The 15619-nt window shown below is 41.5% G+C and overlaps 1 protein-coding gene across 1 annotated transcript in view; it reads right to left on the bottom strand.

Annotated features, from left to right (window-relative positions):
* The window catches only part of MALRD1 (MAM and LDL receptor class A domain containing 1), a 1363691-nt gene that overhangs the window by 1119931 nt on the left and 228141 nt on the right, over positions 1-15619 (bottom strand). Inside the window, exon 9 of the mRNA XM_063925153.1 lies at positions 13867-13973. Within this exon, the coding sequence (XP_063781223.1) occupies positions 13867-13973 (107 nt within the window). The remainder of the gene's footprint in view (positions 1-13866; positions 13974-15619) is intronic.

The raw sequence follows: 15619 nt of genomic DNA, 5'->3' as shown, positions 1-15619 counted from the left end.
GCTCTGAGCGGCTCCAGACGTCGGCTTCACCGCTGCTGATGCCGGTAACTGCTCCCCCGGCTTGCTGGCTCTGAGCGGCTCCAGACGTCGGCTTCACCGCTGCTGATGCCGGTAACTGCTCCCCCGGCTTTCTGGCTCTGAGCGGCTCCAGACGTCGGCTTCACCGCTGCTGATGCCGGTAACTGCTCCCCCGGCTTTCTGGCTCTGAGCGGCTCCTGTCTTCAGCCGCTTATCTTCTGTGCTTCGGTGTGCTATCGCTCGCCAGAGCCCTCACACCATCTCCGCTGCGCCGCCAATGCTTACAGCACAGCTCTATGAGGCGGGCAGGGAGAGGCATAAGTTACTCCCTCGGAGGCGCACACTCAAGTCCTGAATAGCGCTTCAGCTCCCCCTTTTATACAGGAGCCCCAGGGGCCACGAGAGCAGGCTCAGTCTCTAGGGGGTAGAAATCTCCCGCCGACAGCGCGAGCTATCTTGCTCCGGTCCTCGTGCCTCACTGATTTCTGACAGAACACTGTAGTCACCATTTTAGTCCCTCATATTTCTAATAATACCATTCTAGTAGTGGTATTAACTCAGTGTTCTCACTCCCTATCATGGTTATACATATAACAGGCTTATCTTTGTGTGGTACAATTAAACAAATCACAGTGAATCTCCAATCTCCCTTATATTTACCTCACAATTGATTAAATATAGTAACAGACATTACTACTCCTATATGGATACCTATATGTTTTTAGTTATAACTAACTGTACACAAACTTTGAAACATCCCTACATTTCTCCCCCTGGTGATCCGAATCACTTAGCAGAAAAAAAAAAATGTTCTTTTCTCTTCGGAGCACCACTTAATAAACCTGGTAACTATACAATGTTACCACCCAGTTAAGGTCTGATTCTCCATATACCCAAAGTATGGCCAAGTATATATGAGACTAGGATGCACTACTCTGGGCTCATAGCAGGAATGTCCCAACTGATCATACGTGAGAATCATAGGTGGCTTACGTTCCCGGTGTGGTCGGGTGTGGTCTCCATTTCCCATATTACTTGGATCATTCATAAGGTCGTATTCAGTACTTGGAGTCAGGGTAGGATCATCCCAGGGAGGATCATTAGGTTCATTTATATTCCAATGTTCAATGAAAGGAGGTGGAGAGTTATCCATTGTGTTGATTATGGAATCATACTTCGGAGATGGTGAGGATAAGTGTTCCCCTAATTCTTCATCTTGACGATATGTAACTTCTTTATAGAAGAATCCCTGGTCTATTCTTTCCGGATCCAACCGTTCAGGTTGGGGATAAGATTGAGCTGCTGATGATGTGGAGGGGCTCAACTGTTCTATCACTTGATCATCCATATTAGCAGATTCCATCTCAAAATAAATATCTTGACTAATGGGCAGCAAATGTTGACGATGGTACGTTAATACAGGACCTTCTTTATTTTCCGGTACAAGTTGATAAACAGGAATATTAGGCAATTGTTTAATTATTCGGTATGGTATTTCTTTCCATCGATTTGAGAGTTTTTGTCTCTTTGGAGTTCCAAGTCTTCTTAAAAGAACTCTATCACCAGGGAGTAATACTTGCTCTTTTACCTTAGCATCATGTATCTGCTTATTCTTTTCACCTTGTCGTTCAGATACTCTCTTAGCAATGTCATGAGCGGTCTTCAGTTCTTTCCTCAGATTATTTACATAAGTATTATAGGTGGAGGGATGATTTGAGGAAACAGACAAACCCAAAGAAACATCAATAGGCAATCGAGCTTTTCTTCCGAACATAAGTGAATAGGGACTGTACCCTGTGGATTCATTTCTAGTGCAGTTGTAAGCATGAACCAGTTTATTAATAAAACGTTTCCATTGTAGCTTATGTTTGGGATCCAGAGTTCCTAACATATCAAGCAGAGTCCTATTGAATCGCTCCGGCTGTGGATCCCCTTGAGGATGATATGGCGATGTTCTAGATTTTCTTATTCCACAGCAAATACACAGTTCTTTAATTAACTTGCTTTCGAAGTCTCGTCCCTGATCGGTATGGATGCGAGCTGGTAGCCCATAATGCACAAAGAAATGATCCCAAAGGGTTTTAGCTACGGTTAAAGCTTTTTGGTCTCGTGTAACATAGGCCTGAGCGTAGCGGGTAAAATGATCAGTGATTACGAGAATATTACTTTCCCTCCCATTTGGCCCTTCTAAAGACAGAAAGTCCATACAAACTAATTCCATGGGCCCTGAGCTACTCAAATTGACCATTTTGGCGGAAGGAGTGGGTAACTTCTTTCTCAGAACACAGTTTTTACAGTGTTTACAATAAGATTCAATCTCTTTACTCATGTAAGGCCAGTACACTCTCTCTTGGATTAGATGTAGAGTTTTATCCACCCCCAAATGTCCATGGTTATTATGCAGTGACTTGAGAACCATAGGAATATGGATGGTGGGAAGAACCAGTTGATGTTTAGATTGTCCCTCGCTGTTCGTGGTTTTTCTAAAAAGAATGCCTTGTCTAAACACCAATCTCTTTCTCTGCCGCAGTAAAGCTTGGCTCTTAAGGGAGAGATTACACTTCAGGACTCCTCTAGAATCTTTCATATGTTTGATAACAATGGCAATATCAGGGTCTTGGTCTTGATCCTTTCGTAGTTGATCTTTGGAAATGATGGGTAATTCTCCTAAATTAGAGGGGTTAATCCAACAGTACATAGAAGGAATAGAGGCTTCAGTGGCTCCCAGCGAGTGTACAGCTCCTTCTGAATTACTAGTTAACAGGTGTATTTGATGGCATAACCCTCTGAGCGCAGGAGCAGGTATTTCCACCCAATCGTCATTAGGACTAACAAACAGAGGATGGGGTAGCCGGGAAAGAGCATCAGCATCTACATTTTGTACTCCTGGCTTATATTTTAAAGTAAAATGATAATTTGACAGGGCTGCTAACCACCTATGTCCCGTGGCATCTAATTTGGCGGTAGTATTAATGTATGTCAAAGGATTATTGTCCGTAATTACCATGAATTGAACGCCATACAAATAATCGTGAAACTTATCCACGACAGCCCATTTTAAGGATAAAAATTCCAACTTATGAACAGCATAGTTCTTTTCACTGGTCGATAGACCTCGGCTAACATATGCAATGGGCTTTAAACCAGTAGAGTGTTGTTGGTATAATACTCCCCCCAACCCCTCAAATGAGGCATCAATATGCAATTCATAAGGGAGCTCCGGATTAGCATATGACAGAACAGGAGAATGAGTTAGATGGAATTTTAATTTCTCAAAAGCCTCTTCACATGATGTAGTCCAGCGGTCACCAAATGCTTCATGGGGTTTGTGATAGCCTTTCAGATTTTTATCCTTAAGCTTGGTTCGATCATGTTTGTATGAAGGATATCCTTTAGTTAATTCGGTTAAAGGACGGGCAATTCTGGAGTACTGAGGAACAAATCTCCTATAGTACCCACAGAATCCCAGGAATGATCGAAGATCCTTTAAAGTATTTGGGCGTGGCCAATTTTGTACCGCAACCACCTTATCAGGATCAGTAGAGACCCCCTCCCGACTAACCACATGGCCCAGGTATTTCACTGTGGTTTGACACAATTTACATTTGTCAATTGACAATTTTAACCCTCTTTTCTGTAGCCGGTCTAATACTTTTAACAGTCGGTGGTTATGTTCGTCCAAAGTTCTCCCAAACACAATAAGGTCATCTAAATAGACTAGAACTTCTCGATAACACATATCCCCTACTGTTTGTTCCATTGTTCGCTGAAAAGTGGCTGGGGCTCCTTTAATCCCTTGGGGCATCTTTAAAAATTCAAAAAACCCAATGGGACAAATAAAAGCCGTCTTAGGCCGGTCATCAGGATGCATCGGTATCTGATAGTAGCCACTCCTCATATCAAGTACAGAAAACCACCTGCTACCCTGCAAACAATCCAATGCTTCCTCCACCTTGGGGACAGTGTACTGGTCAGGAATTGTCCGATTGTTTAATGTACGATAATCCACACATAGTCTGATATCCCCATTCTTCTTTCTAGCCACTACAATGGGAGATGCATAGGGACTATCGGAGTCAGCAATAACTTGATTCTCTAATAAACCCTTTAAATGCTGTCTGACATCGTCAAAATCGGCTGGGGCCAACCGCCTAGATCTTTCTCTAAAAGGAGTCTCATTGGTCAGATGAATACGATGTTCTATCCCAATGGCCGTGCCCAAATCCCATTCCCTCAAGGAAAAAACTGGCCCTTTTTTTATTAATTGAGAAATTAGCTGGTTTTTCTCATCCCCAGTTATGTCACTGTTTTGAAAACACTCTGAAATTTTAGTAATAAATTCATTCTCAGGGTCACTATGAGTAACAGGAAGTAAGGTAGTTGGGGAACTTACACCCACTCTATTAACCTTAACTGTATCCAATCCAGGGATACCTATGGATGTATGGTTGGAGCTCTTTTGTTGTTCCAAACACCACTCAGATAACATCTTAAATAAATTTGAATTAGTGCCTACAATTACTGACACTACTCCCTTATCTCCAGGAGAGTCAGGGCAAACCAAGGCCAAAAAGGGTAATGGGTCTTGATATCCAGATGGTTGTTGAGGAAATTCTATCTGCGTAACTACATATCCCAGGTAGGGATACTTCTGTTCACTTAAACCCCAAATAGTTAAACCATCAAAGGGCATTAAGGGGACATCAGACATATATTGATGGTACCAACTTTCAAAAATTATAGATACTTGAGATCCACTATCAAGTAAAGCGGTACAAAAGTGACCATTTAATAAAACAGGCAACAGAGGGGCCTGTCCCATCATTCCTTCAGGTATAACAGAGGGCCACTGGGTACTCCCCATTTTGCAAACAATTATTGGTTGGGAGCCGGTGCGGGGTTCATCGACATCCCCTCTACGTTTCCCGGCTGTTCACACTGACTTCTATCAAGGGTAGATACTAGGGAAGGGAAACTTCTTCCTTGACTACATTCAAAAGATCTATGTCCCAATTGTCCACATTTGTAGCAAGTGATATTGGAATTATCTCCAGATCTCCTACTGAACCCTCTACCCCGTCCAGATGATGACACTCTTGAATTAACAGATGGTACATTCTGTAAAGAAATCAACTGATCTAATTTCTTATTTTGTTCCTCTATTAGCTTTAATAACTGCTCATTAACTGAAGAAACCTCAGGAGTAGGAACAATTACTTTAACTCGCTTTAAAGTCTTCTCTCTGTTTTCAATCTGTACCTCTTCTAGCTTTACTTCCTTTATCAATTCACCTAGAGTAGGAGCAGGATCCCTGGGTAATATACATCTCAGACGTTGAGCCACTGGGTTGGTAGTCAAAGCCCCTCTCAATATATGTTTCAACCGCCTTCCATCAATGTCTTGAGGACCAATCCCTCCTTTATCTAGCAGCTTGTAAAGAATTTTATCTAACCGATAAATATAATTGGTAAGAGTTTCGTTAGGCTCTTGATAAGTCTGATTCAGTCTAGATAATATGTCCCCTACATCCTCTAGTGTTCCAAAGGAATAGTCTAATGCCTCGAAATAATCTTTCAAAGTAGCTTGTGAATTACTTCTCCTTGTGGCATGAATTATTCCCATAGCGGGTCCCCTCAAACTTTCCACAATCCGTTGTTTTTTAATATGTTCTGGGCATCTCCACTCCTCCGAATGTTGTACTGCCGCCTCCCGCCATACATCATAGTTCTCTTCTCCTGTGGGAACTGGAGTTACTCCCGAAAAGATTCTCAGTCTCCGATACCCCCCTTCATAATGCCATCGTTCAAAATGACTAACCACTTTATCCATGACATTCTCAACTTGGGGATCTATTGTATCCTTATCTAATGATTCTTCTTCAGAGGTACTACTTTTATGTTGATAACATCCTGCACTTGTACTCTCAATTTTGCTATCATCTTGTTTTATGATCTTCTGCCCCTCATCTACATACTTATCTACTGGCCACATTACTTTCCATTTCTTACCAGGGGCCTTTTCAATTAAAATATTTGCAGGTATTACAGAAGCATCTAATTGATTGTCATTACTAATTAGAATGGCACAGATTTCATCATTAACTCCTTTCCATTTATCTACAATATATGGTTGTTTTATTCCATACATTTTCTTTACTTCACTTACAATATCTTCATCTATTATCTCCATAAAATTTCCCAAAATGCTTACACTTTTCTGTGCATCTACACCTTTGCTTCTACACCAACTATATATATCTTTTCCTTTTATAAACTCCATTTCTATCTATTTGTTCAAATCTCAGCCTTAGTGCCTCCAAATGTAACCCCGGTCTCAGGGATTGAACTAATATGTTAATATACACCTTAGTGTAGTGCCTCCACCCAAATATTTATCCTCTTCACTAAATATGAAAAAGGCTTAGGGTATATTTGGGACACCCTGTATTACTCCTATATATATATATATATATATCTCAAAATTACATTAGCTAGTTCATTCTTATATCCTATTTCTTCTTTCTTAACAGGTTAACGTAATTCAGATGAGCAGTGCTCAGAGTTATCTCTACTTCACGGACCCAGGTAAGTAATATACTAGAAACCAGTCATCTTTGTTAGACTTTACTCACAGGAATAATAGATGTTTTACATACGATCATACCATGTTTTTCATACTTTCCCCAAAATAGGGGACTATTAAATTAAATAATACTCATAAGATGAAACATTTCATAACCATCACTATAAGTTACCTAAATATATATATATTTATATACATATACCACTAGACTTTATAGCAAATGTCATACATAAATGTATTTCACAATATGTATCACTAAATTATACCATTAAGTCCTTGCTACGATATAGTCCGACTAGTCCCTTGACTCCTCTTGTATTTAGGGTGGATATATATATATCTATTATAATCCTCACTTGTATGAGTAGTTGCTTAATTATATATGCATATATAATGTCTTGATGTTAATATCAAGCAATATAGTTCCTCCAACTTGAATAAGCAGAACCTTTTTAATACATAGTCCTCCTTTAATCCTAAATAAAGAAAGATGGTGCTCCTGAGTAATAAAGACTGTCCTCCTCTCTGAATGTTCACTTTTTCGTCACTGCAGTTAACTATGAGCAGAGGGGATATTCCTTTACACTCATTACTTTGTTTCTATTGTAGTAATATGTATCCATTTGATGCGGTGCTGAAGTTATATGGATACAAATAGTGTAACAGTATCCATACTGACTAGACTTGCTGGAACTACTTTGTAAGTGTCACTTATCCTGTGCTAGCTGGTAGTTTAATCTCCTCAATCAATGGAATAAGTTTATAGTCTATTTTCACAGAAGTATTAATACCTCACTAGTAATAGATGGAGACTAAATCGTCTTATTTCCCTTCAGGTTACAAAGGGAAATCTGGTAACACTGTAAGAAGGTGATAGTTCTCCACCTAAAGTTAATTATTTCGAATCTGTAAGCAGGTGTTGCATACTAATAAGTATTACCTGTAGCTGTAATAATGCACGGTATTCCTCTCTGAGTGTCTATGGTGACTAGGTGCTTATTAGAAATAGCTTTACAGACCTTAGATGGCTTCGGTGAGTGCCTCCTGACACTCACTATATCGAAGGAGGGTGGCCCTGCCCACCGTATCTTTCATTGGTGGACAGTGCAGTGACTCTTGGACACAGGATGAGTTTGTTCACTACTCTGTTCTAGTCGTTACAGCCCCTGCTGGCCGCTGCTCTGGCCGGTCACCGCGTCCCCGGCTCTCTGGGCTCCCGGACCCGACTGGTCACCGCCGATGCTCTTGCTGGTCGCTCACCTTCACGGCCCCGCTGGCCGCCTCTGCTCTGACCGGTCCCAGCTCCCCCGGCTCTCTGGCTCTTTGTGGCTTCCGGACGTCAGCTTCACCGCTGCTGATGCCGGTAACTGCTCCCCCGGCTTGCTGGCTCTGAGCGGCTCCAGACGTCGGCTTCACCGCTGCTGATGCCGGTAACTGCTCCCCCGGCTTGCTGGCTCTGAGCGGCTCCAGACGTCGGCTTCACCGCTGCTGATGCCGGTAACTGCTCCCCCGGCTTTCTGGCTCTGAGCGGCTCCAGACGTCGGCTTCACCGCTGCTGATGCCGGTAACTGCTCCCCCGGCTTTCTGGCTCTGAGCGGCTCCAGACGTCGGCTTCACCGCTGCTGATGCCGGTAACTGCTCCCCCGGCTTTCTGGCTCTGAGCGGCTCCAGACGTCGGCTTCACCGCTGCTGATGCCGGTAACTGCTCCCCCGGCTTGCTGGCTCTGAGCGGCTCCAGACGTCGGCTTCACCGCTGCTGATGCCGGTAACTGCTCCCCCGGCTTTCTGGCTCTGAGCGGCTCCAGACGTCGGCTTCACCGCTGCTGATGCCGGTAACTGCTCCCCCGGCTTTCTGGCTCTGAGCGGCTCCTGTCTTCAGCCGCTTATCTTCTGTGCTTCGGTGTGCTATCGCTCGCCAGAGCCCTCACACCATCTCCGCTGCGCCGCCAATGCTTACAGCACAGATCTATGAGGCGGGCAGGGAGAGGCATAAGTTACTCCCTCGGAGGCGCACACTCAAGTCCTGAATAGCGCTTCAGCTCCCCCTTTTATACAGGAGCCCCAGGGGCCACGAGAGCAGGCTCAGTCTCTAGGGGGTAGAAATCTCCCGCCGACAGCGCGAGCTATCTTGCTCCGGTCCTCGTGCCTCACTGATTTCTGACAGAACACTGTAGTCACCATTTTAGTCCCTCATATTTCTAATAATACCATTCTAGTAGTGGTATTAACTCAGTGTTCTCACTCCCTATCATGGTTATACATATAACAGGCTTATCTTTGTGTGGTACAATTAAACAAATCACAGTGAATCTCCAATCTCCCTTATATTTACCTCACAATTGATTAAATATAGTAACAGACATTACTACTCCTATATGGATACCTATATGTTTTTAGTTATAACTAACTGTACACAAACTTTGAAACATCCCTACACACACACACACACACACACACACACACAGTATATATATATATATATATATATATATATATACGCTGTCGAAAAGCTACTTTCAGGGCCGGCTGCCTTCACCTGTGATCACAGATTAAGTATGTGCCACCGCCACTAGCTATCTTCAACTGCCCACTGCAATGTATAATAGTAGCAGTGCATCCGTGCCCAACGCTACTCATACACATTACAGCAGGCAGTGCTGCAGCTCTTCTCTCTCCCCACCTCCTGTAGTTTTTTGAGGGACTGGGAGAGACATGATGATGTCTCTTCTAGACCAGTCACCGAGTAGCCATTCCGTTGGCGTTTGGTGGCTGCAGAAGAGACAGCACTGGTGGAGACAGAGACTGCAGTTACCTCTGGCTGCCACAGTGACGCACTGGAGAACTGTGTTGTACGAGTAAGTGATGTATTTATGAGTTGGGGGGGGGGGGATTTCTGGATGCCAGATTTTTACTTGGTGTCATAATGTGTGAGGATTTCTACTGTGTGGTATAATGTGTAAGAGGGAGGGGGGATTTCTACTGTGTGGTATAAGGTGTAAAACGGGATTTCTACTGTGTGTCATAATGTGCATGGAGCATTATTACTGTGGGCCTAATGTGTAAGGGGCATTACTACAGTGTGGTCATAATGTGCAGGTGGCATTACTACTGTGTAGCATAATATGTAAGGGACATTACTACTGTGCAGTGTAACATGTATAAGGGGCACTACTGTGTGGTGTAATGTGAATTGGGCGTAGTATAGGGTGGCCACGCCCCTTCTCCATGAAACCATGCCCCTTTGTGGGGGTGCACATCTCCGAAGTGCACTGTCCCTGTTTACAATATGGGGGTCAAAACTCTTTCTGGCAAAGAGCAACAAAATGTCTAGTTCCGGCTTTGGCGACTTTGACTGAGTGATTAATAAGTGGTCCACATACTGTAATGAAAGAAACTCTAATACATATTTTCATTTTGTAATAATTTAGATTGCTCTCCACAGCTGTTTTTTTCTAGTACACGTTGGATATATTCTTGCAAATGACTGGAGGAATGACAGATGATAGAGTATTGTTTTAATTTAAAAAAAAACCTTTTCTATACTGTGTGTACGTTTAACCAGAGCACAATTGATCACAGTATGAAAACAAAACAGAACGCATCACCCTGAAACACTGACTGAGACTATAAATACGGGAAAACATAACAAGAACGAGCAATTGAAATAAACAGTAGGGATTTCCCTTCTCTGTCAATAAATCTGTGATTTGCGGGATGAATATTTAAATTTTTCATTTTGGAGTAACAAGGTTAAATTTATTCTACGACACTGCAAAATCGCCTGTGTCTACTTCCCCTGGCCTGCTGTTCTGTTTTCTCGCTACAATCAGAGTCAGGACATCAAGAGATAATGACTGGATTACTAAGCCAGGCACCTTTCATAATGTGTTTTCCTCTTGCAGCGTTGAACCTCCCTAAACTAGACAGAAACAACATTTCCTGCCCTTTAAAATGAAAATAATGGTAGACAAGTCCCCCAACACTAGCAGTTAGTGATTTCCAGCCATGATATAACCCACCTTAATCACTGCATAAAGGTTTATAAAGACAACCACTAACATAAACTCCCTTAATGTCCACTGCTATCTGGTGTGTTTATACCCTCGCTGAGCAAGAATGAAAGTCTCTGGGGTTTTGGAACTTTCTCAGTCAAGTCGTTGATAGTAAAAGCAGGTTAACTTCAACATAGCAGGACAGATCTGGATCCATGTACAGAGGGAGAAAGGTCGGGGTTGAGGGAGTTGTAATACGCCCAAGTTTTAGTATAAGTAGTATCAGCAGTAATAGCTGCCATTTGCAACAAAGAGTGTTTTTTTCAAGATCAAGCTAAAAACTTTGAAATCATTTTTAAATCCACTTAGACGTGACTTGGCCTTGATCCCGCTGTATGAAGCCTGTTCACAGTTTGCTCCTATGACACTGGTTCGATGGAACTGTAGGAAAGTAAATATGGCTATCACTTTAAACCTTTTGATGTATCGATGCATGAAGAGTGCTGCAGTGAGGATGGAAATTGGAGTATGGAAGAGAAAGATCCTCTGTGGAGCTGAGGAGGCAAGGTTCTGGGTAGCAAACCAAGTAGCCTTAGGCAATGTGTGGGCCAGGAATGGTAATTAACCTTTTATAAATAAGAAAAAATGTTGAGTCTCCAGTTCTCCACTCTAGTGATACATTTATCCAACGCTATTTTAATTTGCAGTAAAAAAAATAAATAGTATTTTTATGATAAACTAATACACCAAGGTTTGCAAGTGGTTATTTACGGAGATTAGTTATTAAATGGTCATTATTGTATTTGCTTTGTTATGAGAACCCCAGAGCGAATAGCATGTCCTCTTATACTTTTTAATTAATCAAAAATTTGGTTTAAAATTCGTCTTTTTATCAAGATATGGATTTGTCCCAGAGCCAGAATATACTGTAAATTAGACTACCTAAGCTCCTGTCTACTACCCATGGGCTATGATGGCCCCAAATTACTTTATCCAGATATTATGTGTTCTTTCTTGGAAATGGGGGACCCAAACAGGAGGTTACTTAGAGCCCCGTGTAGTCCTAATCTGGCCCTGGTTTAGCCAAATCATTAGGCTAAATCTGTCAAAATACAATTTTGATGCCCAGGACCAAATAGGAGCTAAATTTCAATCAGGTTTATTATTTTGGTCTTAATTTCAAAGTAGAGGGGTCTCAGTTTATATCTGTATTTATATTATGTAAACATTATGGGAGAGATGTATCAAACCTTGGAGAAAGATGGCGCAAGATAAGGAGGCTAAAACCGAAACATTCTGTGAAATGTGGGAGTTTTGTTGTGACCCTCTCCACAGCCATACAGACCAAATTAAAACTCTTTGGGGGGTATTCAATTGTTTGAAAAGTCAGTTGGGTGTCTGTTTTTTCTTATCTAATAGACAGGAAAAAACAGACACCCAATCGACTTTTCAAACAATTGAATATCCCCCTTTGTGTAACACCTCTTGGCATCTTCTACGGATGGTTGAGGGCGATCCCCAAATTTAAGTGTGATCGGGGGGTGGGGAGTGGGGTTTGGGTATACAAGTGAACTCTATTTTATTAAGTTCAAGTCTGATGTAATTGTAACTTTTATTCTTGCTTGTTTTGTCATCTTTAGGGGTCTATCAATGTCCGCTTTTTTATCCTTGACTATATGACTATCTGTCAGTGATGTACCTGCGCTCCATCGGTCTTTTGTATCCCTTCATGTTGGGGCTTCCTGACTGTGAATAAGCACATATTGCAATGTACCATGTTCACTGTCCATTGATACATACATTGCTTCAATAAAAATAGATTTAAAAAAATACATGGAGAGAGATAAAGTATCAGCCATTCAGCTCCTAACTGTAGTGCAATAGAAGTTGTTGCAGCCGCTACTGCTAAATTATGCAAATGCAGCAGGAGGCGTCTTGAGGCATCTGTGAAGACGCAGCATTGGATCACTTGCTTGAAGATCAGCCATCAGAATAATCCTCGGGTTACTCCGGTTGGCCGCGCTGTCCACTCTGCCAGAAATCTTTGTTGGAAGACGCAGACCCTGCACCTGCACTGCCCAGAGCCACCTCCTCTCACCCTCAAACGGCCACAACCTGTCAATCAGGCTGCAGCTTAGAGGGCACTGGGAGCGACAACTCAGGACCTGTTCTGCACACGTGCAGTCCCACAAACACCAGAGATGTACGTACACCTTTGGGTTTACATACATCTCTGAATGAGGCCCTGTGTTTGCAAGAATGAAAGTTGGTAGCTGATTGATTGGTATCCCCTTTATCTCTCTATAAGATACGATGCATCTCCCCCGTATATCTTACCATTTTTCTGTACATTATAATATTACTAACAGTACCAATGATTACAACGTATGACCTACATGATGCATTCATTTACATGTATTAGTTTAACAATAAGTGAAATACGTTAATGCTAATCTGAAATGATACTAAAGTTACATGTTAAAATAGTAATATCAGTAGTAATAAAAGTAACAGTAACAATGGAAGTACTAAATTTTTTTCTTTATTTTCCCAAGTATTCCTGAATAAGGATATAAAATATGTATGGGTCTATAAGAAAAGTACCAGGATCAGGTTCCTCTACATTCTCTGTAGATGCAGAGACCACAGGAAATAAATAATGTCCGACATTCTAGGAAAACCTGAGGAGCATATTTATCAAGTGGTTTATTGCATCTTCTGTGAGATAATGATCACGTTACGTGATGTTATTTCATGGGGGTGGTTCATCAAGCAATTCGTTACTGCTGACATGTTCGTAAATCAAGCAGATACAATTACATTGCTTGGCATTACATTATCATTCATGAGATGATGTAATCAGTAAGATCATTGTTTGCTCCCATTGCTGATATTTCCGTGATTTTGCTTTGGAAAAATGATATTAAAATAAAAAAATCCCATCATTAATTGAATACTGAACCATGGGTGATAAATCTGATTCACATAAATCTGGGCCAACACCAGGAAAACTGAAGGACCTCTTTGTCGAATGCAAGGAAGAGACTGAGAGCAACAGCAAAGGACATAGTTAAGGATGTGGGTCAGGTGCAGACTGGTATTATGTACAAACGCCAGGATCTGGACAAATAGCTCCGCAGATCAGAGTCAGTGATAAGGGGTGAGAATGGAGACAGGTCCCAGTACACAGGACTTTAACAAATCATTCCGCTGCAAAAAGATCACTGCATCAAATTTTTTTTTTGTATTGTTAAATATAGCACAAGATGATTACCTGGCACACAGCAGTAGTAATAGGTTTCACAATGAAATCAGTCTTCAGCTGTGAGGAGGGTATTTCTTCTCCATTTACAGACTCTGCGCCAAAGCACATGAAGTGTCCTAAAAGAACAGACACCAATAATTAATATGAAAAAAAAAAGAAGAGGATATTTCGGCAGCAATTACAGTACATAATTTAACTTCAGGATTCTGTAAATATGTTCTGTCAACACTCTGTCAAAGAAAGCAGAGTCCACTGTAAGCTACAACAGGAAAGTAAAATTAAATGTGTTATGTACAGTGCATCCGGAAAGCATTCACAGCGCTTCACTTTTTTCCACATTTTGTTATGTTACAGCCTTATACCAAAATGCAATAAATTAATTTTTCCCTTCAAAATTCTACGCACAATACCCCATAATGACAACGTGAAAAAAGTTTTTTTGAGATTTTTGCAAATTTATTAAAAATAAAAAAAGAATTATTTCCTTTTCGAAATCTCTCTGCTGCATACAAGTATGACTGTCAATCAGCTCTCAGCATACAGCACCATGTCAGATGAGGTGGCGGAGAATTTTACAGTGTTTGGTGCAAACAGAGCTCAGAGGAGAGTTCCAAAGCCTCTCTGTTCACTAAATCATGCCATTGTAGTGACATAACACTATACATAGTTATAAATCATTAATAGTAGCATGTAGAAACAAACAAAGGAACATGGAAATTACAAAATCTTTTGTTATATCCAATCAATTATTTACACTGGTGCACACAGGGGGTTTCTGAGTACCCGTAAACCCCGCTGATGTCCGAATTTTATACTCACACTTCTCAGAGACCCATCCCTTCTTGGCATTATGTATTGATTTGCGGGATTACTTGGAGGGGACAGGGGCCAATATCACGTTTCTCATAGAATTGTGGGATTATACCATGGTATATTTATATATGTGTATATATATATATATATATATATATATATATATTGTGGCAGGAGAGGTACTTTGCCACCTGTAAGCTACACACAGGGTCCTGGGGGTGGATGGGAAGTGTGGATGGACCGGGTTCCCATCCATTTGGCCCAGACCAGGTCTTATAGGCTTCTTAGCCCAAGAAGCTGCTTCATCAGCCAGCACCTGGGTGCTGGGTTTAAAGCAGAGTCTCTCCCATGAGTCAGGGCTCCTGAAGGCAGTTAGTGTCCAGGTGATAGGCCTGCTAGGGACAGTGGGATCCGGAGGGCTGGGCCACTAGTGTCAGGATGCCGGGACCTGAAGGGTTCCTTATTAAGTAAGAGGGAGTGAGGCAGGGCCTAACCTACCTGGTAGTTCATACTAAAGACAGTGATCTTTGTTTTATGTGTATCTTTGTTTTTGAGCTACCTGAATAAAAGGTATTTGTTGTTTTTGCAGAAGCCTGGAGTCAGTCGCTGGTGGAATTTTTGTAGCAGAGCACATTCTAGCAAGACTCCTGTTACTATATATATATATATATATATATATATATATATATATATATACACACACACACACACACACACTGCTCAAAAAAATAAAGGGAACACTAAAATAACACATCCTAGATCTGCATGAATGAAATATTCTTGTTAAATACTTATTATTATTATTATTATTTATTAGCAGTTTCTTATATAGCGCAGCATATTCCGTTGCGCTTTACAATTAGAACAACAATTATAGAACAAAACTGGGCAAAGACAGACAGACAGACAGAGGTAGGAAGGCCCTGCTCGCAAGCTTATATATATTTGT

The sequence above is a fragment of the Pseudophryne corroboree genome, chromosome 5 (genome assembly GCF_028390025.1).
Source record: "Pseudophryne corroboree isolate aPseCor3 chromosome 5, aPseCor3.hap2, whole genome shotgun sequence".
NCBI lineage: Eukaryota > Metazoa > Chordata > Amphibia > Anura > Myobatrachidae > Pseudophryne > Pseudophryne corroboree.
This window is presented reverse-complemented; position numbering and strand designations above follow the sequence as displayed.